This window comes from Physeter macrocephalus, unplaced genomic scaffold (assembly GCF_002837175.3).
Source record: "Physeter macrocephalus isolate SW-GA unplaced genomic scaffold, ASM283717v5 random_662, whole genome shotgun sequence".
Lineage (NCBI taxonomy): Eukaryota > Metazoa > Chordata > Mammalia > Artiodactyla > Physeteridae > Physeter > Physeter macrocephalus.
The window spans coordinates 24,850-50,000 of record NW_021145994.1 but is presented as its reverse complement, the minus strand read 5'-3'; the positions used below and the strand labels follow the sequence as shown (position 1 = coordinate 50,000).

At 47.1% G+C, this 25,151-nt stretch overlaps 1 protein-coding gene across 2 annotated transcripts in view; it reads left to right on the top strand.

The window, feature by feature from the left end:
* The first annotated feature begins 1,428 nt into the window (after positions 1 to 1,428).
* The window catches only part of LAMB3 (laminin subunit beta 3), a 39,724-nt gene continuing 16,001 nt past the window's right edge, over positions 1,429 to 25,151 (top strand). Inside the window, exons 1-8 of one of the 2 annotated variants that reach the window (XM_028486153.2) lie at positions 1,429 to 1,504; positions 2,315 to 2,469; positions 14,114 to 14,228; positions 14,753 to 14,826; positions 20,930 to 21,121; positions 22,163 to 22,226; positions 22,576 to 22,769; positions 24,765 to 24,885. In XM_028486153.2, the coding sequence (XP_028341954.1) occupies positions 1,477 to 1,504; positions 2,315 to 2,469; positions 14,114 to 14,228; positions 14,753 to 14,826; positions 20,930 to 21,121; positions 22,163 to 22,226; positions 22,576 to 22,769; positions 24,765 to 24,885 (943 nt within the window). In that variant the 5' untranslated portion in view covers positions 1,429 to 1,476. The remainder of the gene's footprint in view (positions 1,505 to 2,314; positions 2,470 to 14,113; positions 14,229 to 14,752; positions 14,827 to 20,929; positions 21,122 to 22,162; positions 22,227 to 22,575; positions 22,770 to 24,764; positions 24,886 to 25,151) is intronic. The other variant, XM_055083257.1, reaches the window with a different exon arrangement.

The following is a 25,151-nucleotide window of genomic DNA, read 5'->3' as shown; positions in this document are numbered from 1 at the left end:
ATGTAGGAGTGTTCCTGGTCCCCCCCTGCCCCTGCCTTTCCAACCCCCCATCCTTCCATCCCAGCCAAAGGAGTTTGTGGCCGTCATTGGAGCAGAGTGGGCATCTGATCCAAGGCAGAGGTGGGCGCTGCATGAACAGGGTGGGGCATTTGCCTCTAGGACCCTTTGAGTATCCACCCCTAGCCTCCTTCAGCATCCTTGCTCTGTGGCCTCCCAAGCCCCATGTCTCCTGTACAGCCCCAGTCCATCACTGGAGACATTTTGGGTTGCTTCCAGTTCAGATGAAATCCTCACTCACTTTTTTTTTAAATTTTCTTTTTTAAAGTTTTTATTAGAGAATAGTTGCTTTATAATGTTGTGTTAGTTTCTACTGTACAGCAAAGTGAATCAGCTATCCGTATACCTATATCTCCTCTTTTTTGGATTTCCTTTCCATTGAGGTCACCACAGAGCACTGAGTAGAGTTCCCTGTGCTCTACAGTAGGTTCTCATTAGTTATCTATTTTATACATAGTCTCAATAGTGTATGTATGTCAATCCCAGTCTCCCAGTTCACCCCACCACACCCCTTTCCCCTTGGTATCCATACGTTTTTTCTCTATGTCTGTGTCTCTATTTCTGCTTTGTAAATAAATCGTCTATACCAGATTTTTCAGATTGCACACATATGCGTTAATATACGATATTTGTTTTTCTCTTTCTGACTTACTTCACTCTGTATGACAGTCTCTAGGTCCATCCACATCGCTACAAATGACCCAATTTTATTCCTTTTTATGGCTGAGTAATATTCCATTGTATATATGTGCCACATCTTCTTTATCCATTCCTCTGCTTACTCAATTTTAAAGACTGCTAGGCCTGCCTCTCTTTCCATCATATTCCACTACCTGCTCAGCCCAAAGATGTGGCCACCACAGCCTCACTCTCAAGGTGGCTCTGTGTGGTACTGAAGACCATGACAATAGCAGGAGAGGGCTCAGCTCCAGGTCCTCAGCCTCTTTGGCCCAATCATCGTTGCGTCTGTAGGTGGGCCAGGCCCTGAGAAAGGACACTCCTCTTTGCTGGGGAGGCATCAAGGCCCCGGACTTCTCCTGCAAAGGGTCCAGCCCTTTCCTGCTCCCCACATTGTCCTTCTGACCATGTGGGGTAGGGCAGTGTTGATCCTCCTCCTCTGTATTTCAGATGGGGAAGCTGGAGTCAGGGAGAGGGTGGCGTTATCCCAGGACACCCTGGGAGTCACATGCCAGCTGGGACAGGGGGCCAGGTCTCTGGCATTTTCCAAGTTTTTGGCTACAGATGCACCTGCTGCTCAGAAGTGTCCTAGGTCAAGACCCTAGGTAAAGGATTCTGAGAAAACATGAGTCCAGAAACAGAAAAGGGCTGGTGCACCCTAGGGGTTTGCATGGTTTCACCCAGGCCGCTTTGTTCTGTCCCAGGTGAGGTGCTGGGTGGGGATCATCCCATTGGCTGAAGATGAGGCCGCTCCTTCTCCTGTATTTTGGTAAGTATCCCTTCGCATCCTTCCAGGCCCTGTCATATACCAGGGAGGGGACATCCGTGGGTAGGAGGACAGTCTACCAATGTGTGAGCATCACCAGTCACCCTGGGGTCTTTGGGTTTGGGACACCTGTCTACCGGGATGTCCATGAGGTTTCTCTGTCCTGGGGGCCTTTGAAGAAGATGATCTTGAGAGGCTCCCAAATGTCTTCTTCCTACCTGAGGGTGGTTTGTGGCTCCCCCAGTGCCCTGCATGGTTTATTTCCCATCCTCTCACTCTCAAGCTGGTCTCAGAGCCATCATGGCTTGAGTTCTTGATGTTCGGTGAATTGCAGCTGGGTACTCCCAAAGCGTGGCAGGGTCACCTTTGCAGATAAAGGAGCAGACAGAATGCAGGTATCTCCCCGTGTCCCACAAACAGCCAGCAGCCAGCGCTACTCTGGGCTGTTGACAGAGGCCACGCTGCAGGTGAGGAGGGTCGTGGGCCATGTCCTGGTGGCTGAGCGTGTGTCTGCAGCTCTGTTCTAAAAAGCCACATATGGATGCTACATTTCAGGATCATCCGGGCTTTTTAGTTGCCAGTGTTTTCTCCTCCTTTCTTTTTAGATTGGGGGCTACAGACTATAAAATCAGCTTTTTTAGCAAACAGCATCAGGATTGCTATTATTCCCACAACCAGCAGGTGGGAGCATGAAGAAGGTGGAGAAGAGGGTCTAGTCTTGCCAATCGACGTCGGCTTCCCTGAGGCACACTGGGGTGGCCGGCTAGACCCTCTTCTCTCTAGGCTGCACCCCTGTACCCCCTGTGATTTCAGTCTTGCCCAGTGTCCTGTGTGCCCAGCAAGCCTGCTCCCGTGGGGCCTGCTATCCACCCGTTGGGGACCTGCTCATTGGGAGGACCCGGTTTCTCCGAGCTTCATCTACCTGTGGCCTGGCCAAGCCTGAGACCTACTGCACCCAGTATGGTGAGGTAGGCTCTTCCTCCATGGCCTCCGGGAGCTGGAAGAAGGCCAGCTGGGGCGGGGGTGGGGAAGCCTGCCATCTGTTCACTGAACACTTAGAGTGGACTTGGTATCGGCTTAGATCCACGTGCTGTGGGGAGTGCAAGAAAAGAGTAAGACCGGATCTCTGCCTCTAAGGAATTTTCACCTTTGTTGGGCAAGAGAAAATGTACTTAGAACTAACGGAATAGCTCCTTTCTCTCTTTTGCTTGATAAAGCTGGAGTTTTTCTCAGGCCTTGGGCCTGGGCAGGACAGTTTTCCAAGTCTCGGGAGTAAGCAACCAGATAGATAGGGGTCCTTTAGGTGAGTGGAGTGTAAGGCGCCATCTTTGGTGGACAGCGTCAAGGCTGGTGAAGCACAGATGCTGCGATGTGTGCAAGGCTTGTGTTCTTGCTGGAGGGGGAACTGAGCTGTGCCATGGCCCCTCTCTTGCTGCCATCTCTTTGGCTACTGTTGGGGAAAGGGTGTGGCTGGAGCTACCAAATGATTATAGGCTGGAGTTTATCCTTCTATGTTTTGCAGTCGTCACGTATGGCTTACCTCTCAGCCTCTGCATGTTTGGTCCACATGTTTCACCACTCTGGAAGAAGTGGGAGACATTTTTTTTTGTAGAATTTTTTTTAATTAAAAAAATTTTTTTTTGAAGTATAGTTGACTTACAATGTTGTATTAGTTTCAGGTGTATAACAAAGTGATTGAGTTATATTCTTTTTAAGATTCTTTTCCATTATAGGTTATTATAAGATATTGAACATAGTTCCTTGTGTTATATAGTAGGTCCTTGTTGGTTATCTGTTTTATATATAGCAGTGTGTATCTGTTAATCCCAACCTCCTAATTTATCCGCCCCCCCCCCCCCCCGGGGAAATATTCAAATTGCTGTTAAAGGACACAGATCAGTGAGACAAACAAGGAAGTGACTTGAGGTTAGCAAGGAGGTTCAGTGGCTCAGCTGATAAGGAAACGAGCTGAGCAAATCCAGGCACTGGAACTCTTTGACCTACATCAATTATCATCACCTATTTAGGCAACTGATTTTTTTCAAAAAGAGCCATTGTGATTTTTCTTCTACTTTGCCTCAGGACCTTTCTGGTAGGAACTTTGGTTTTCATTTCTTTTCCCTTCAACAAGGTTGGGGTCTTTCCTTGCTCCTTGTGTTTACCAAGGTGGAAATCACTCAGTGTTTTCTTGTTTCCCAGCTGCCTGTCTCATTTGGCCATTTTTCTGCCCTCAAAACACAGGTTTGGACAAAGGGAAGAGTGAGGGAGTGGTTTTCCCTCGAGCCTCTGCATCTCTTGGGGTAAAAAGACAGAGAGAGAAAGGGAGTGAGAGACATTAATGGCCATGAAGGAGGCTTGGGTTGTCTGTGGTTTCCTCTCTCTGGGTGGTCCTTGTCCTCAGGACCATGGAGCTGGTATCTGATCCCATCTCTGGCCTCAGTGCCCTTCCAGTCCCCAGTGTTCTTTTGGCCACTTTTTAATCATAGGTGGTACTGTATAGTGGCTTTGGAGGTGCTGAGCAGAGATGGCTGTGGTTTCTGCATCTCACCCACTTGGATGTGGGAAAGCCCATTTGACAGTGTTGGGTAAGATGGCCAGCATCAGGCGAGTCCTCCCTGTGAGCCCAGATTACTCCACAAGCATCAGGGGACCTGGCAGTATTGAGCTTTCCAGGCAACAGAATGGTTTTAGTTGCTGCCTTCCCACACATCCTCCAATCTTGTGCCACTGAGCCATGTCTAAACTTTTCAGGGAGTCCTCTGCTGACTCCCTTCCTTGGGCTGATCCATCTTCTGGGATGGGAAGCAAGGAGAGATCATAGGCCCCTGTGTTGGGATGTTCCTCGGCCGTGGCCCTGTCTGGACAGCCTCTTTCCCTCTAGGCTGGGCTTTTGGCTTCATCCTGACCTGCCCTCTGCCTCTCTCAAATGCCTCAGGGAACCAACTGCTTCCCTTGCTCCTAAACAGCCCCTTGAGAGAAAAACTGGGTGCTTGCAAAAGAGAAGTCTAGACTTTTGCAACCATGGAGATGGATAAATCTCAGCTATTTTGGTGCTGTGAAAGTTGAGAAACATTGGTTCATTTTTTTTTCCTTTTTCTATAAGGGGAAATCAATCCATGTAACCTCTTGGAAGAGTGGAGGATAGGGCATCTTGAGTGCAGTGTGTAGCCCCAGGTCTGCCACTAACTTGTGGTGCGATCTTGGGCAAAATATTACCCCTCTCTAAGTCTTGCTTTCCTCTTCCATGAGTGAGTGTTAGAGAAATGGTCTTTAGGGTCGCTCTTTGCTCCAGTTTTCTTTGGGAACGAGCTGCCTGCTGAGAGCCAATTTCTCTCCCCGACCTGTCTCCTCTCTGCCTTTTCTGGTTTCTCTTTCCTTCTCCCTTCCCTACCTAACCACCTAGAGGCCACTGGTTGCCAGCAGTGAAGACGCACGCCAAAGGCACAGATACCCCTCTGTACAGGTGTACCCTGAACCCTCACTTGGTGCAGGGGCAGCTGTGTGATGAAAATTAGGAATCCAGATTTAACTCTGATGAGTTCCAATTTCAGTTTTTAAGTTTATTTTATTATTAAATGATATTATAGTAACTATAACTTATTAAGCACATATTATATGTCTCAGGCACTATACTAAGAGTTTTATATAAATTGTCTCAATTAATTGTCACAATACTCCATGAGGTGGCTCTTATTATCCCCGTGAGCTATTGGGAAAGTTTGGGTGTGTGCTGGGACCTCCAAACTTCTGACGGAAACACATAGGTATTGAGTTTTCTGAGTAGTTAGAGATGGGGGTGCAGTGGCCAGCCCCAGCTGGAAGGGAAGGTGGCATGGTGCAGAGCTGCGTTCCTAGGGCCTGCCCCTTCAATCCCCCTGCATCCCACTCTACCAGCTCCCACCCCCATCTACATACCTTCCTTAAGTCATAGCCTCTGTTTACTGCCTCTGTTCTATTTTCACGCAGGGGTGACATGGTGAGCCCTGAGCCCAGTAAAATTCACCCAGCACCTGCTGCCTGCCTGCCTACTGGTATGGCATGAATGTAAGTGCATTAGGGATTTATGACTCTCGGACATTTTAGCATTGTTCGCTTCCCCTGCCAACCCTGCAGAAACTCAGGAGCAGTGGGGACTCCCTCCTGTTCTGAAATTGTCTCTCCCAGCTCCTGATCTCAGAGTGTGGCTCCTTTCTCGTGGGTCAATCTTAGCCTGTTAGCATGTCACCTCTTCTGCCTAATTTTGTCTCACTGGCTCAATCCTATTGGCCTTGAGGGCCGGCTTCTATGGGTTTTGGGTCCATATTGCAGCCTTTACAATGGACATACGACCCTGCCAGCTTTGCCTGTGCGCCCACCCCAACCCAGCTTTGCCCTTCTGAGCCTACCTGCCTTGACTACCCGTTAACTGTCCAGGCTTGAACCTAGGCTGGTCTTTATCAAAATGGCCCGAGGCTGCAGTCCCACCCTGTCCCCTGGTTCTCTCTCTTCCAGCTCCTAGGTAACCTCTGAGTAAACTCACTGCACCGTTTTTTCCGGTGCCGCCAGCCGCCGCGGGTCCTCAAAGTGCAGCAACAATCGACGAGAGGGGTAGGGAACTGAGAGCACCAAGGTATGGGATCAGAAGGGCACAAACAACTGATGGTTGCAAGGCAAGTTTAATAACAAAGCATAGTCATATATATACCCCTAAAGCAGGGACTCTTAACGGTCATTGCGCCCTAAAGCAGAAACCTTGTATAAACATTGTTCTGTAGAACTGGTCTTTTATCTCGGCTTAGTCGCCACCATATCTGCAGGGACTTTGCATAGTCATTGTGCCCTAAAAGAAAGGAATGCCACTGTCTCGAGGGCTCGCTCTCAGGTCTCAGCGAACATCCTGAACATCCTGCTGCTCGCTGGCCTGGCGCTGGCCTGGCGCGGAAAGGGTTTATTGCTGGAACGGGTTTATTGCTTATTCCACAAAGGCACCAACTTCCCCTCCAGGGTTGCTTATCCTAGCTTTAGGGAACAACCAGGGACTCTCAGTATCTGAGCAGGTCCCTGGAGCGATCTGGCCAAAGGCCATCTCCTTTTTTACGTTCATACCATAAAGTCCAGGATGCATACCAAGGAGAGTACAATTGGGCCCTGAGGCTTAGGAGGGTCTTAATGGCGCATTCCTCAGAGGGCAATGCTCGCCACACCAAGGCATGGATGAAAATGTCTGTGATGTCTCCCTACCCTCATTCTCGTCTGTGCTTCCTCTGAGCCTTAGTTCTTCATTTCAAAAATAGGAGTAATGACAGCACCCACTTCCAACAGTTGTTGTGAGGACTGTATGAAGAAAGGAGCCAAGTGACCACTGGGCTGGTGTCTGGAAGATGCTAAATGTCCCATCCCCCTCTCCCCACCTCCTGGGGACCTGTGTCTGCATGCAGGGGTGTCCGCATCTGCGAATCATGCTCCTGAGGGCTTCTTCCTGGATCAGGACACACACTCGCATACTTATTGAAATCAAACTGCCCTCGGGCCAGCCCACTTTCTGCTTCCAAGGCGACCGCTGCCCATCTGATTTGCAGTGGGCTGCTGGGAAATCTGGAAGTGGTCGTGGTTAATGAAGTCACCCGACTGGGGGTGAAGACTCTCTAGGTCTGGTCCTGGCTCTGACACTTAGTATAGGAACGTGACCTCAAGAAGGTCATGGTTTCTGTCTAGACCACCATTTCCCCATTCATGAAATGAAGGAGTTGGGTTAGTCAGCCTTTGTTTGTTCAGCTCTAACATCTCTGCCAACTTCTGGCTGGGCTGTATGTGACCCTGAGGGTTGGCCATCGTCTCTGTCAGGTGGGTGCTGGCAGGGGCTGAGCCATGACCTTCAGTCATCTCTGGGCTGGTGCACGCTCCTTGGGAACCAGTGGGTTTCACCTGGAAGTTTTCCAGCCCTGATTTTTGCTCCTGACAATGTCTTCTCCAATGTTGTGTCTGTTCCCTTAAATGCTTTATTTATCCCCCACTCCCTCCCTTTCTGGGGGAAAACTTAATTACCCAGCTGCCTTAATAACAGTCTTACACAGTGCATTCCTCAGGTTAATTAGCTGTGTAAACCGAACAGCTGTCATTTTTATCTCTTGGAAACAAGCTAAGGAGCAGTAGCCAGTTGACGTCCCCTCCTCCACACACACACACACACACACACACACACACACACATGCACAGAAGCACACTCACACCCACAGGCACACACCTCGACGACCACTGCCTTTCTGTGTTTGAAAGTCATCTGTTTTCTTGATGTTTAGCATGGCTAATGTGTAGGCAAAGGATGTGAGGATGTGAGGATGTATTCATATCCATCCTGAGGTCCTTGTCCTCCGCTCACAGAGGACTTTGAGCCTGTCTCTGATCAAAATATCTGCCCTCCTATTTCCCAGAAGTTCTTACCATGTATGAAACTTTCAAAGCTCCTACCATTAGGGATTTATTCTTTTGGATGAAGCATCATTGAGCTCTTTGTTTAAAATGCATGGGAAAGGCATCTTGTTAATCTATCATCATTTATATTTCAGGAAGGGTTTGCTTATCAGAAAATTAGCTGTGGCTTTTGCAAAAGGCCCTAAGAGAATAAGACCCAGAATGAGTAAGTTTTGAGGGGATAGAAGAAAATGAAAAGGAACACTTAGAGAAAGAGTTGGATCAGAGGGCAGCAAAACTTGGGTTGTGAAATGTGAGATTTTTGGGTCCTGGTTGTTATGGGTTGGGGATTGTGGCTTGTGGGGTTAAAAGGAGGGAAGAGAGTGGACAAGTGAGATGGAAACCTGGACACAAATCTGGGTGGCCTCACGACTTTGCTGGACTGGCTTCTCACCCCCTTGCTCCTTGGGTCAAGTCCCTAGAAGCTCTCTGGGTAGTGTCTTGCAGACCTACCTTGCTTCTTCTGGACCTTTTCAGAGGTCCAGGAATGCAAACCAACCCTCTGCAATCAGGTCTAGGGGGATAATTCTGTTTCTGTAGAAGTCTGGGCTGAGGTTGAGGCTGCCCTTACTAGGGGAGAAGAGAGGGAACATCCTGAAAACCAACTCTAGTTCCTGCAATTTCCCATGGTTGCCACGTGACCGCTGTGTCCCTTGAAGCAGAATATGATGAGAAGGTTTGGAGGCAGAGAGCCTGGGAGAGGAATCCCTCCTTCTTCTCTTCCTAGCCCTGTGGATTTGGACACATTTCTTAGCTTCTCTAAGACTTGCTTTCCTAATCTGTCAAATGAGGATACCCACCATTTAATATAATATTCCTACATCAGAGATTTTAGAAGCATAAAATGAGATAATGTATGTATAGTGCTCAGGACAGAGCCTGGTGCAGTGTAATTTTGTGGTGTGTGGTATTCATCATCTCTGTCATCAGCTTTAGAATTGAGCTATCTAAGTTTAGTTTAGATGGAGATAAGGGCTCTGTTGAGTTAAGGCTTTGGTCAAGATGTTACTTCATGACAGTGCCTCCTAGCACTGGGGACCTCCTCCCACCTGGCACCACAACAGGTCTCGATTTTTAAAATTTGCTGGCAATATCCATTGACATAGAAATGGTAAGGCTTGTGGATCATAGTGGGGTCTAATGGAGGCCTTGCTGACCAAGGTCTGAGGGTCCCCTCTTCCCCTGCCCACTTTGCTGGGAAGAGTGTTTCTCTAGTACAGTGTTTGGCCAATGTCTTATTTTTCTCTTGCTCCTTTTGCATTCTTGTTTGGAGTGTCTTTTACCTCTGAGCAGATAAGCTGGAGTGGGGGAGAATTGTAATAGCATGTTAAAGCAAGAAGGAACTTCATTATCTCACCCCACCCCTGCATTTTACCAATGAGGAAGGTGAAGTGGAAGGAATGCCTTTCTTGTAGGCAGCTGCATTTTTTTTTTTTTTTTTTGGTGCTGGCTTTCTTTTGACCCTGGCTGGCAGCCATGACCCTGACTACAGCTCCTTAGATAGACACAGGCAGTCTCTGACTTGCTTGTGGGAGGGAGTTGGACCATGTATAACCAGAGCCTGTTTTCCTATTTTCCCCCAGAATTAGCTCCATGTTCTGCAAAAGCACAGAGCTTTCATTTGCATTGCTTTCCTTTTTCCACCCTCTCCACTGTGATTCAGGCTCCCACTGGCTCTTGCTCTCTCCTTTGCCCCCCCGTAGCTCTCTGGGAGGGTTTGTCTTCCGGCCAGACTGCTGAGCTTCTAGAAAGCTCCAGGATAAGGGAAAAGGCCCAGTCTTTCCAGACTGAGGGGAGCAGGAGCCAAACTGGCTGGAAGACTGACAGGCTGAATTGATAATAATGCTGTGTCTCTGAAGTAGCACAGCCAGGGGGATGCTGGCCAAATGACCCCAGAGAGAGAGAGGCAGCTGCAGCTGGGAGAGACAGAGGAATGTAACACATATGAAAGGAGGAGCCTCATGTTGAGAACCACACACACACACACACACACACACACACACACACACACACACACACACACACACACACTCTTATACACATACTACCTATAGACATACAAGAATAAAACAGGAAGGGAAACTGAGGCCCAGAGAAGCGAGGGAAGAAATTGGCAGCTTGCCTTCATGTGGGCTTCTGCCATAAGCCGCCCTATTTCAGGCCTCCATCCCTCTAGCTGGTTGACAAGCAGAGCTACTTAAAATACCTGTCCCAAGCCTTATGGCTTAGCCTGTTTCTGAGGATTGAGATAATCCCTCCTTTAGCTGTGTTGCTGTGATAAGCGGCACGTAGATGTTAAGCTCATGAGGCCATCTGATCCCTCCATCATTGTCTGTGCGCGTGGAAGGCAGGTGGAGTAGGCGTGGGGTACCCCGGACTGACTGTGAAGGAAAGGTGGAGGCAGGATAACAAGCCCATGCTGAGTACCCTGTGCCTTTTTAGTTTGTTTTGCTTTACAATAATGCCTGAATATAAAAGTTAATATATACCCAGGCATCAAAGTTTAAAATTATTTAAAAAAAAAAACAAAGAAAAAAAGTTACCCGTAATGCCATTTCCCAGAGATATTAGGTTAAACTGTATGCAGTTGCCATTTTTGTTGGTCAAGATGGCTGAATATCAGCCATTTCATTTGGTTCAACCTAATATATTGGTGTATTTCCTTCCACATATTTTCTATTCCTTCAAGAATATATATTTGTGATCACGACATGTATACAAGCTTATGCCCAACTTTTTTTCAGAGAACATGATATTGTTTTTCGTAAAACATTATAATGTAAGCATTTCCCCCATGCAATGAAAATCTTTCTCTCAACAGTCTTTTTAATGGTACATAATATTGCATCATTTGGGAATATCAACGGCATTTCCCCAGTCCCAGTTTGAGCTGTTCTAGCTCCTGTGTCCCATGGTCCAAGGGAAAAAAAATGAGCCTTTTCTGGCATTCTCTTGGCCAGGGAACAGGCTGGGATCAGTTCCCAACAGAGCAGGGGTGTCTCTGGTGACAGGTCGCCGGAAGGCAGCTGGCCCTTGTCTCTCTGCAGGACATGTGCTGAGCGCAGATGGAGGATGGGGAGTGGAAAAGTTTGCCTCTGAGAGGCTGGCCAGAATGGAGAGAAGGGCATGCTTGCTGCCAGGGACCAAAATAGGATTCTGGAGGAGAGTCAGATTCCAGCAAGAGGTCTCTTTTGCCCAGATAGGATTATTTTAAGTGCTCAGGTATTTATTTTAGCCACTGACACATCTGCAGTCTCTGGGTTAACTGAACTAGGTTAGCCTGACAAGCCAGCTTTCTTCCCAAAGTGCTTTCTCTGTCTGAGGCTCTGCCGTGGTCAGCCTCAGGGTCAGACCAAGCCCTTTGGGTGAGACAGAGATTGTCACCCTTTACCGTGTTTCCCACAATGTCTGTGCACCCAGGTGGTTTCCTAGTGGAAATGAGAGGATGACGGAGAAGGAGGGAGGGAGAGAGAAAGAGAAGAGTAAGGAAGGGGTGGGGATGGGAGGGGAGGAGGACAAGGAAAGAAAGATGTAGGCAGGGATCCTGTCTGGTGCTGGCGCTGGCATTGGCTATCAATCAACGGGAAAGTCACATAGCCTCTTGGAGCCTCAGCTTTCTCACATGTGAAATGGGAATAATATTACCACGTAGGGTGGTTGTGAGGCTTAAATATGTTATTGCACTGAAACTCCTGATACAGTACCTGGCACATGGTAGGTGCTCCAATCACTTAATACTGATGTTTGTCACCTCCTCACTCCCTCGCCCCGCCTTTTAAACTCCCAGGAAGGGAGAGTCTAGTAAGAAGGTAAATGAAAATGCTAGCATTTAGTGAGCATTTACTATTCATTCAAAAAGTATTTATAGAGGGCCTACTAAGTGCTGGGCGCTTTGCTAAGCACTGGGATACAGCGTAAAGGAGAGTAAGTTCTGCCCTCATGGAGTCTACATTCTAACGGGGAGGCAGACAGTAAACAAACACTGTGAGCAAATAAATTGACGGTAAATGAACAATATGTCGAGTGGAGATAGTACTATGAAGAAAAATGTAGCAGGGCAAGCGATGGACAGTGGGTGCTGTTTTATATAAGGCATATGTGCCCGCCATTATAAGAGCATTGATCATCCCCCCAATGTTGTTTTTTATATTTCATAATCATTTTTAATTCTTTTTCATATTATTTTCCATTATAGTTTATTACAAGAGATAGACTATAGTTCCCTGTGCTGTACAGCAGGACCTTGTTGTTTATCTATTTTATGTAGAGTAGTTTGTATCTGCTAATCCCAAACTCCTAATTTATCCCTTCCCCTCCTTCCCCTCTGGTAACCATAAGTTTGTTTTCTATGTCTGAGTCTGTTTCTGTTTTGTAAGTAAGTTCATTTGTATCATACCAAAAATTATTGTTTAATAAAGCACTTTGGGACATGATGAGGACACCTCCAAGTACCAGGAAGGGTGACAATCCTCTTGTTTTGCAGATTGGAGGTATGAGCTGGAAAGTGGGGTGGGAAGCAGAGGCTCACAGAGCCAGGACTCCTGACTCCCCTCCTGCATCCTCCACCGTTCCAGGCTTTGTCAGCGGCGCAGGGGGAAGAGTGGTGTTGGGTGAGGAGTTTCTATAACTCAAGGCACGGAGTCAGCGTGTTAACTCAATCCCTCTGGGACTGAGCTGTCAACTTCACCAGTTCAGCAGACAGCACTCAATCTGAACGTCGGCTTCCTTAGCTTAGTGCCTTCCCTGGACAGGGCAGAGGTTCAGGGGCTAGAAGGCCTCAGAGAAGGCTGCCTGAGCTTTCCCCTGGTGCTGGTGGGTGGAGGCTTAGGGGAAAGCAGAGGCAGGAAGTGTGGGGAGGTACACTGGTCCTCACCCAAAGGAACTCACAGGTCAGGGAGGTTCTCGTCCAAGCCTTGCTTTTACATGTGGGTCATTTGGGAGCCCTCTGAACAGTGTTCTTTCTCCTGGGCACAAGGTTTGGGACCATGGTTACTCAGAGAAAATAGGTTTGATGCGTGTTGCATGAGGGACCTGGGGTAAGGTCATGGTGTCTCTGTGAGGTGTGCGTGCGTGCGCACGTGCACACACATTTGCGCACATATGTACAAACTGAAAGAACAAGGGCCGTGTTCTCTGGCTGTATTCTTTTTCTTGGTCATCTCTGCCCTGCTCTGGAGCCTATGGGGTTCAGTTCTGTCTCTTGTCTCCCTCCAGAGCACGGGCAGGCCAGGGAAGGTGAGATTTCGGGGGGACTTCCCCAGTGAGGCTGTTTCCTTCTTGGCTGCCCACTTTGACCCAGATCTTCATGGGGTAGAGCCTCTGCCTTCAGCCCCAGGGCTGCAGACTTCCTTTGCCCTATGCCTTCTTGGCCTTGGGACACCTACCTACAGAGCTCCATCTGTTTGGAGACCCTAGGCTTCTCTCCTGTGGGTAGGGGATGCCAAACCTGGGAAAGATCCTCAAGTCCCTGATGTCAGTGCTGGAAGGCCTTTGAGGTCATCTAATATTACTAGAATGTTGGCTTCCTGATGGCTGGGTCTTTGTTTTCTTCACTATTATAACTCAACCCAGAGCAGGGTCCAGCATGTAGTATGTGCTCAATAAATATTTGTTGAATGATTGAATGACTCTACTTAAATCTCCACTCAATTTACAGAGGAGAGCTAGGAGTGGAACCCCAAATTCCCTTGTTCTTTTTTCCTGTCCCCTCTTCCTAATCCTGAGAAACTTGACTTTCCCCAGGCTGTCAGAATTAAGTGAGATGAGCTATAAAACTCTCTAGCCTACACATAGCACATAGCAGATGTTAAATTAATGTGAGCTTCTCTTTCTTTCTTCTTTTTGCTCTTAGCACCCTTTTCAAATTTCTCTTTGGGGCAATGTCACATACAAAAATTATTTTTTCTCTACCACCTCATACCACTTTCCCAATCACAACCTCTATTTACTATTTACTTAGCTATGTGTTGGCGGGGGGGAAGTAAATGAAAAGATGAACAGTAGCCTTGTTTTGAGAGGTTGATCCTTCCAAGTGTATTAATGAAATCAATGGATCCCCAAGGGTAGCATTTCCATGGAGAGAATGTTCTGGGCTCTCAGGATACAAGGGGGGAATTCTCACTGGCCCCACCTCTGAGTCTCTGGCATCTCCTTGTCCCACAGTGGCAGATGAAATGCTGCAAGTGTGACTCCAGGTTGCCTCACAATTACAACGGTCACCGAGTGGAGAATGTGGTCTCATCCTCGGGCCCCATGCGCTGGTGGCAGTCACAGAACGGTAAGGACCTGCCACAGCCTCCAGGGGCCCAAACATGTGGAGGCTCCCACAGGATGGGGAGGGTGCCTGGGAGCCCTTTGGGGTTCCCAGGGCTTTCTTATGGTAGTGGGACCTGGGTGCTTGACAAGCGGAACCTTGTCTCTTTGTATTTGAGGTCTTTCAGATGCTGTAGGTAGAAGAATTTATTGGAGGTTAATGAAAGGGTCAGAAGAGAGAGAAATGCCTTAATTTCATTCTACTTAGTCACACTGGGCTTGCTGAAGGAACTGAGCTTTGGGAACAGATTTGTGTTGAACAGAGGAGTTGAAACTCTTTAAGGTTTTAGGGGCATCAAGTGATGGTGGGAAGGAAATTTGGCCAAGAAGAGATAGGATCTTGAATAGGGGATAGTAAGTAGAAACATACTGGTACCACTCCTCTCTGAGAGGGAAATTGGAAAATCAAGTTTAGAGAGCTTCTGATTTCCTAGATCCTGGGAAGGTAGAAATCCTCTGCTCTAAAGTTTCTATGTTTTGTCTTTCCAGATGTGAGCCCTGTCTCTCTGCAGCTGGACCTAGACAGGAAATTCCAACTTCAAGACCTCATGATGGATTTTAAGGTGTGCTTCCTGGGCATGGCAGTGGTTAGGAGAGGGGGACTCTGGGCCATGTGGGCATGGACTCATGGGGAGCACATGCTGGGTGGGCCTCCCTTCCCCAGGCTGGGGTGACACTTACCCTGAGCCTGTATCATGGTGACAGCAGAGGTACCACTTCCGGGAGAACAGTGGCGCCTCCACATTCCCCGTCTTGGCTGTGTAGTGCTTGTATATCCTCTCCCTCTTTGCATCCCCCACCCTTAGCCCATCTAATTTATTCAGCTCTGCCAAGACCAATTGTACAAAGCCTGGCCACTTATTATACAGTTGTGTTTTCTTGGTATACTCTGTTTTGATAACTTTGCTGATGAGATTGAGTTTAACAAACAGCCAAGGACTGGCCCATCCACATGTAAGATGTGCTTTTGGAGCAATCTGCTCATTCAGTGCTATTACTTCTCAGACTCTGCTTTTAGACTAGCCTTTGGAGATATGCCTTTTGGAGGGAACATTTTCATTCATTACTGATAGGTCTTTTTTTTTTTTTCCTTTTCCTTTTCCTAATATCCTATGTGACTGAGGAAGTTGCTCTAAGAACATTGCCTCAAGAATAGGTCAAAAGTATTTTGAGACATTCCAGTGCCATTTGAACAAATGCCCAGTCTTTAACAGTGACAACTTCTAAGGGCAATATTCATTTGGATGGATACTGGTAGTCTCATTGCTTTGTCATCACTCACCCATTCATTTATTTGTCCATTCTTGCTACACACATATTGAACACTGATCATATGCTGTTAAAAAAGATGACTAAAACTAGATCACGATCCTCAAGTTGCTTTGGTATATGTATGTAGGGAAGACAAAGAACCAGTAGCAAGACAGTGGGATGTGAGCTCTGATGTTGGTAAGAAGAGGTGTTGGGGAGCCCAGGAAGGGGACATCCAGCTTGATCTGTCTTTGGGGGAGTGGATCAGAGAATACACCCAGGGGAAGATGAAACTTCCTAGGCCAGTAATATCCAGGTGAAGGGTAAGTTCATTCCAGGCAAAGAGAGCAGCAAAGTGCAAAGGCCAGGAGGCAAGAAGGTATATAATTGTGGGGAGGGGACAAAGGAATGCATGTAGGGTCTGGTGGGGCAAATGTGTATATAGTAGTGAGAGGTAGGGATGTGGAAGGCTACAAACTGATGAGAGATGAGTTTACAGATGTAAATGGGGAGGGAGGGAAGTAGGTGAAAGATTCATCTATTCATTCAACAGATGTACTAACTGCCTACTATGTGCTAGATGCTGGGGGTACACTGTGAACAAGATAGACAAGGTGGGGGAATTCCGTGGTGGTCCAGTGGTTAGGACTCTGTGCTTCCGCTGCACCACTGCAGAGGGCACATGTTCAATCCCTGGTTGGGGAACTAAGATCCCACAAGCCATGCAGTGTGGCCAAGAAAAAAAAACCAGATAGACAAGGGGGTCTATGGTTTACTGTAGTGGTTCTCAAGCAGGGGATATTTGGCAGTTTATAGACAAATTTTTGTTTGTCACAACTGTCAGTATGCTATTAACATCTAGTGAGAAGAGGTCAGGGATGCCGCTAAGCATCCTAAAGTGACAAGGACTGACCCCATGGCAAGGAATTATTCACCTCCAAATATTAACAGTGTCAAGTTTGGGAAACCCTGGTCTGGTAGGATGAAAATAAAAAGCAGGAAACCAACAAATAAATAATTGGAAATTGTGTGACATTTACGAAGGAAACAAATGAGATCCTGGAATAGGAAATGATGGGGTGGGGTGGGCAGAGTGTGGGCAGAAGAATGCACGTTAGATAGGTCTAAAAAGATCTCTGTGAGGAAGTGACATTTAAGCTGAGAACAAAAGATGTGGAGGAACCCACAAGGGGGAGGAGCATTGCAAGCAGAAGAAACAATGTGAACAAAGGCTCTGAAGAGGTAACGTGACTGAGGGCTTGAGGAGATGGAGGTGAACAGTGGCATGAGATGGGGTGAGGGAGCAGGGCCCAAGAGCATGGCCTCTTCAGCCATGGTCAGGAGTTCAGATTTATTCAAGAATAGTGGACAGAAATTTTGTATCCTGCAACCTTACCAAATTCATTGATTAGTTCTAGTAGTTTTCTGGTAGCATCTTTAAGATTATCTACGTATAGTATCATGTCATCTGCAAACAATGACAGTTTTACTTCTTCTTTTCCAATTTGCATTCCTTTTATTTCTTTTTCTTCTCTGATTGTTGTGGCTAGGACTTCTAAAACTATGTTGAGTAAGAGTTGTGAGAGTGGACATCCTTGTCTTGTTCCTGATCTTAGAGGAAATGCTTTCAGCTTGTCACCATTGAGTATGATGCTTGCAGTGGGTTTGTCATATATGGCCTTTATTATGTTGAGGTAGGTTCCCTCTATGCCCATTTTCTGTAGAGTTTTTATCATAAATGGGTGTTGAATTTTGTCAAAAGCTTTTTCTGCATCTATTGAAGAAATACTCCCATTTACCATTGCAACAAAAGGAATAAAATACCTAGGAATAAACCTGCCTAAGGAGGTGAAAGACTTGTACTCAGAAATCTATAAAACACTGATGGAAGAAATCAAAGGTGACACAAACAGATGGAGAAATATACCATGTTCTTGGGTTGGAAGAATCAATATTGTGAAAATGACTGTACTACTCAAAGCAATCTACAGATTCAGTGCAATCGCTATCAAACTACCAATGGCATTTTTCACAGAATTAGAACAAAAAATCTTACAGTTCATATGGAAACACAAAAGACCCCTAGTAGCCAAAGCAATCTTGAGAAAGAAAAACGGAGTTGGAGGAATCAGGCTCCCTGACTTCAAACTATACCACAAAGCTACAGTAATCAAGACAGTATGGTACTGGCACAAAAACAGAAATATAGATCAATGGTACAGGATGGAATGCCCAGAGATAAACCCACGTACATATAGTCACCTAATTTATGACAAAGGAGGCAAGAACATACAATAGAGAAAAGACAGCCTCTTCAATAAGTGGTGCTGGGAAAACTGGACAGCTACATGTAAAAGAATGAAATTAGAACACTCCCTAACACCATACACAAAAATAAACTCCAGATGGATTAAAGACTTAAATGTAAGACCAGACACTATAAAACTCTTAGAGGAAAACGTAGGAAAAACACTCTGACATAAACTACAGCAAGATCTTTTTTGACCCACCTCCTAGAGTAATGGAAATAAAAACAAAATAAATAAATAAGACTTAATTAAACTTCAAAGCTTTTGCACAGCAAAGGAGACCATAAACAGGACAAAAAAACAACCCTCAGAATGGGAGAAAATATTTGCAAATGAAACAACAGACAAATAATTAATCTCCAAAAATATATAAACAGCTCATGGAGCTCAATATCAAAAAAATAAACAATCCAATTAAAAAATGGGTGGAAGACCTAAAAAGACATTTCTCCAAAGAAGATATACAGATTGCCAACAAACACATGAAAGGATGCTCAACGTCACTAATCATTAGAGAAATGCAAATCAAAACGACAATGAGGTATCACCTCATGCTGGTCAGAAAGGCCATTATCAAAAAATCTAGAAACAATAAATGCTGCAAAGGGTGTAGTGAAAAGGGAACCCTCCTGCACTGTTGGTGGGAATGTAAATTGATACAGCCACTATGGAAAACAGTATGGATGTTCCTTAGAAAACTAAAAATAGAACTACCAAAACTGAGTTATTTGTAGTGAGGTGGATGGACCTAGAGAGTGTCATACAGAGTGAAGTAAGTCAGAAAGAGAAAAAAAAATACCGTATGCTAACGCATATATATGGAATCTAAAATAATAAAAATAAAAATGGTACTGATGAACCTAGTTGCAGGGCAGAAATAAACACGTAGACATAGAGAATGGACTTGAGGACACGGGGTGGGAGAGGGAAGGAAGCTGGGGCGAAGTGAGAGCAGCATCGACATATATACACTACCGAATGTAACACAGTTAGCTAGTGGGAAGCAGCAGAATAGCACAAGGAGATCAGCTTGGTGCTTTGGGATGACCTAGAGGGGTAGGTTAGGGAGGATGGGAGGGAGGTTCAAGAGGGAGGGGATATGGGGACATGTGTATATATATGGCTGATTCACTTTGGTGTACAACAGAAACTAACACAGTATTGTGAAGCAATTATACTCCAGTAAAGATCTATTAAAAAAAAAATAGTGGGCAGAGGACTTGAATAGGTAATTCTCCAAAGAAGACATACAAAGGGCCAACAGGTACATGGACAGACACTCAACATCATTAACCATCAGGGAAATGCAGATCAAAACCACAATGAGATGTCATTTCATACCTGTCAGAATAGCCATCATCAAAAAGATAAGGAATTCCCTGGTAGCCTAGTGGTTAGGCTTCTGGGCTTTCACTGCTGTGGCCTGGTTTCAGTCCCTGGTTGGGGAACATCCTGCAAGTCCCGTGGTGCGGCCAAAGAAAAATAGTTAAGAGATAAGTGTTGGTGAGGGTGTGGAGAAAAGAGAACACTTGTGCGCCATTAGAGGGAATGTAAATTGGTGCAGCCACTATGGAAAACAGTGTGAAGTTTCCTCAGAAAGTTAAAAAAATAAATCTATCATGTGATCCAGCAATCCTACTTCCGGGTATATATTGGAAGGAAATGGAGTCACTTTTTCAAAGAGATATCTGTAACTCCCGTGTTCATTGCAATGTTATTCACAATAGCCAAGATATGAAAACAACGTTAAGTGTCAATCAGTGGATGAATGGATAAAGAAGATGTCATACACACACACACACACACACACACACACACACACACACACATACACACACACAGAGGAATATTCAGCCATGAAAAAAGAAGGAAATCCTGCCTCTTGGGACAACATGAATGGACTTTGAGGGCATTCTGCTAAGTGAAATGGGACAGACAGAAAGACAAACACTGCATGTCTTCACTTATATACACAATCTTAAAAAGCTGAACTCATCAACATAGAGAAAAGGATGGTGGCTGCCAGGGGCTGGAGGGTGGGGGGAAATGGGCGGATGTTGATCAAAGGATATAAACTTCCAGGTTTATAAGATGAATAAGTTCTACAGATCTAATGTATGGCGTGGTGACTATAATTAATAATACTGTACTAGACACCTGAAAGCTGTTAAATGACACACAAAAAGGTCATTATGTAAGTGGATAGAAGTGTTAGCTAACCTTATTGCAGTAATCATTTTGTAATATGTATGTGTATCAAGTCATCACATTTGATACCACTTAAACTTACATGTGTGGTATGTTCATAATATCTCAATAAAGCTGGGAAAAAAAAATAGTGGAAAGCCACTGGAAGGTTTTTAGCAGAGGGAAGTCATGGCTCACTTTACATTTTAGAAAGAAAGTTCTCTCTGTGTGGAGGTTGGCTTATGAACCCAAGGAAGTGTTCCAAGCTGGGACCTGTCAGCATAAAGACAACATTTAAAGCCATGAGAAATGGATGAAATCACTGAGAGAAGAAGTAGGGACATGACAGTATGTCATGCTAAGGGGCTTGCATTTTATCTTTAGGCCAACGCAGACCCATGGCAGGGTCTCATGCAGGGAGTGATGTGATCAGATAACCCTGTAACGTGAAGTGGGGAGAGTGGCTTGGACAGCCTGGACAAAGGCTGGGCTTGAGTTCCAGGCTGTTGCAGGAACTCAGGCTCAGTGCAACTGGGACCCGAACTATGGTCACGGCCATGCGAGGAAAAAGAGGAGGGACAGAATTGGGAGCTAGAGGTGATAAAAAATGGTTGGCTGTGGGAGAATTTTCTGGCCTGGCCACCTGGGTGGTGGGCTGAGCTAGGGATCATGCCTTCTGGAACGCAGATCTGCCTTCTATCACTTTCCACGGCTCCCCTGGGGAAAACCCGCTGGGGCCGGTGGTTTGTCAGGAGAATTGGACCCGGGTACCCCTGAGCCCACTTGTCCCATGCAGCCCTCTTTCTCCCTCCTCAATGTGGTTCTCAGGGGGCACCAGCACCTCTTTAAGAGCCTCTTTCTGTGATCGCGTCCCCACTGCGGGGTCACTCAGACCCCAACCCTGTGTGTGTCTCTGCAGGGGCCCACGCCTGCTGGCATGCTGATCGAGCGCTCCTCGGACTTCGGCAAGACCTGGCAGGTGTACCAATACCTAGCTGCCGACTGCACGTCTGCCTTCCCCCGGGTCCGCCAGGGCCAGCCTCAGAGCTGGCAGGACGCTCGGTGCCAGCCTCTGCCCCAGAGGCCTAACGGGCGCCTGGATGGGGCCAAGGTAGGCAGAGGGGACCCTGAAAATGTAGGCACGGGGAGAGGTCTCTCCCATTCCATCGCTCCCATGGTCACCAGGCTTTGGAGAATCTATGAGAACCACCCCCTTCCCCAGGCAGTGAGCCTTGCTGTCTTTCCTGAGCTCCCCAATAATGATCCCTCTGGGCACGTCTTTGCTGCACATCCTCTTTGCTGTCCAGGAAGGATATTTCAGAAACACACTGAGTGTATTGCATAACCCAACCCCGCTCTCTCCTTGAATCCTCCCACCTGGGGTCAAATCCTTTCACTTCTTTATCACTGCTCCCTCGCTCCCACCCACGGGGGCTGTATTTTGTCTCCTTTCTCCGGCTGAGGCTCAGGGGAGCCCTCAGAGTTTCTCCGAGCGCTGCCTTTCCTGTAGGCAGTGCGTCTCTTTCCTTCTCTGCAACGACTCCTCCTTGGTCATTGCCGTATCTAGATCCACGTAACCGCATGCCCCAGACCACACGTCAGAACACGGAACTTGTCCCTGATTTGTGGAAGGTTGATGTGAAAACTCTTCCTGGGATATGCAGCTGAAGTCACATCCAATGAGTGTTTTTTTTTAATCAAGTAAGAACAGCATAGTTGAAATTGGGGTTGTCTAGAGTGTGGTGGTCAGCACGTCCATGCATCCTTGGCCCTGGACCCTCTCACTCATCCTGGGTCTTTGGAAAATTAGTATCCCCTAAACCCTCATATGTCTATTATATATCTTACTGTAACTTCTGACCCAAGGAAATCAGGAAATTCTTGGGATAGCTATATTTTCAACTGGAGAGGAGAGGTTGTACACACACACACACACACACACACACACACACACACGCACACTCATCTAAGGCCCAGTGGTCATCTCCCTCCCCCAGAGTGATTGGCAGACCTCACATCCATGGTCATCTTGGGCTCCAGGTAAGAAAGACCTTAGTATGAGAAGGTCAGGGCATTGAATGGAAAGGAGGACCTCTGGGCTTGGGCCATAGTTCACCTCTTCCTCAGGTCTTCCATTCCCCTCTCTCTGCAGGTCCAACTTAACGTTATGGATTTAGCCTCTGGGATCCCAGCAACTCAAAGTCAAAAAATTCAAGGTCAGTGTGGCTACTCCTCTAGCCTGTGGGACTGTGGATGGGGAACAAAACATGGCTGCAACCCAGACCATGGACATTTCCTAGTCTTTCCTACCTCTGTCAACATGGTTGGATTGAACACTTGCCCTGCTCAGCCCATAGGGGTATTGTGGTGGCCCCAGAGACTCAAAAGGCCTGAGCCAGGGTCGAGCGGGTCTTTTCTGTCGTGGGAAGGTTGAGGAAGACAGAATGGTGCGACCAGAATTCCTTTCCTTATCATCCTGCCGTAGGAGTCTCTATTTGCCTCTAACTTCCCGTTCTTTATTTTCCCATCTCTACCCCCTCCCTCCTTGTTGTTTGGCCCCCTCAGAGCTGGGGAAGATCACAAACTTGAGAATCAACTTCACCAGGCTGGCCCCTGTGCCCCAGAGGGGCTATCACCCTCCCAGCGCCTACTATGCTGTTTCCCAGCTGCGTCTGCAGGGGAGCTGTTTCTGTCACGGCCATGCTGACCGCTGTGCCCCCAATTCCAGAGCCCCTGCCGGCCCCTCCACCACTGTGCAGGTGACAGCCCAGAGAGGGGGCAAGGAGAGGGGAGGGGCAGGACCCGGGCAGACTGATGTCTTTGGGGCTTCTATAAAGGAGGGAGGGCACTAAATTTAAGACTTGAGTACTTAATATTTTAGCAATGGTGAAAATGAGTCTAAATGACTATCATTTCAAAGGTCAGATTTTGCAGCACTTCTTTGGACCTGCTTTATGGTTTGAAATGCTTTTTATTCAGTAACATAGAAGTATATGTAAGTATAAGCATACATATAAGTAGAAGTATAAGCATGGGTGTTGGTGGGGGAGCTTAAGGCATTGATTTTCAGCACTGGCTGCACATTGTAATTTCCTGGGGAGCTAAAAAACGTCGCCCAGACCCACACCTTCATACACTCTGATTTTGTTATTGTTATTTAAAGCCCCGGGTGATTCTAACATCCTGCCAGGGTGGTTCTGACATCCTGCCATAGCGCCACTGGTTTGGGGAACGTAAAGTCTCATGTAGAGGTGAGATATGGGGCAGGGTGAGAGAACAGAGTCTAACACAGATGCTAAGTCCACCCCAGAGCAGTTGAGTCAGATGCGTCAGGCATGGAAGAGGGAAACTCCAGCTTATCAAGCAACCCAGGGGATTTTGCTGTGAAACCAAAATTGAGAACCATCAGTAGAGGAGAGAGAGCCTAGGACCAAGAAACAGGGAGCTGTCATTGCACTTTTCTGGGGTTTCGGTTCTTCTATTAACAGATGGGACCATGATACTTGCCCCAGTGATAGAGGCGCACGATGAAATCATGTAAAGTGACCCTTGAGGGAAATACAGGTGACATGAGCATCGGGCAGTTTATCCTTTCCACTTCTGGGCCAGCACTTGCCCCAGGCTACAGAGGAATGCAGAGGGAGACCAGTGCCAGAGATGTGTCATCCATCAGGGTCCATCAACAAAAGACCAGAACACAGGCTGAGCAGGATTGCCGGCATATGAGGAGGTAGAGGAGGGCAACGGCCTGCCCAGCCCCAGCGGTTCTCAAATCTGGCTGCACAATGGAATCACCACTCACTTTATAAAGTACTGATGCCTGGGCCTCGTCCCTGAGATTGGATTGAATTGGGCCTGGGCATTAGTGTTTTTTAAAAAGCTCCCCAGATAATTCTGAAGTGCATCCAGAGTTGAAATCCATGGAATTAGAGAGACAAGGCAAGCCTGGTGAAGGACATGCCATTCTAGCTGGCAGGGTTTTGCTGGTGAATAGAGAGTGAGGGGACTTCTAGTCAGGAAGAAAAACAGCAGTACAGGCCAAAAGGTGGGGGAAAGTAGGGCTTGTCCTGGGAGCAGCTAGTTCAGCTCAGCTGTGCTGTTAGGAGTGAGTAGGGGATGAGGATGGAGCAAACACAATGCAAGTCCTAGATGCCAGCCTGCAGGTGGTGAGCTTAATATGGAAGACAATTAGCATGCAATTGCTATTCTATTTTTATACCTTAATGAGTCTAGTAACAATTCATCATTGCAGTCTCATTAGCCAAACAACTGCGGTCATAAATTGTTGGAATATAAATCTCCAGAGGGCCCACAAGCTTCTAGAATCACAGTTTACTAACAAGGCTGTCTAAGCACTTTACAGGTGCTGCTTTGGACTGGGCAGCATGGGGATGGCCAAATGCAAGGGCTGAGCTTTTAAAAACCTAAATGGAGGAGCAGTGCAGGTGTGCATGCACGCACACGCACACACACACACACGCGCACACGCACGCATGCGCACACACGCACGCACGTGCACACACACGCGCACGCACGGGCGCACACACGCACACGCGCGCACACACGCACACACACGCACGCACACGCACACGCACACACACACACGCCGGCATCTGGGAGTGTCATAGGAGCTGAGTGAAGGCTGGAGGAGCTGGGGTCTGAGCTGGACCCTGTGGACAGAGCGGAGAGGGCAAGTCCATCTCTGGGACGCTCCTGTGATAATTATTCATGGTAACCTATGGCCCCTCTCCTAGGTCCATGAGGTCTGCGTCTGCCAGCACAACACCGCCGGCCCCAACTGTGAACACTGTGCACCCTTCTACAACAACAGGCCCTGGAAACCCGCAGATGACCAGGACCCCCATGAATGCCAAAGTATGAGCCTGGGATCACCCACCTCCCCTGCAGCAGCTGGTTAGGGTGCTGGCCCATCGGGGACACAAGGAGAATCTAGTCTTTATTACTTAAATCTAAACCTAATTGCATTCTGTAATGTAAGCTCTCCTTGCTCTTTGGGGAAGGAGAGGGTATTTGAGAAAGTATTTGAGTTGCATCTTCCCACAGCTCCTGGCCCTTCTCCTCAGCCAGGCCTGGAGGGACCACGATTTGGTCCATGCTTCTGATGCCACGTGCCTTTCGTG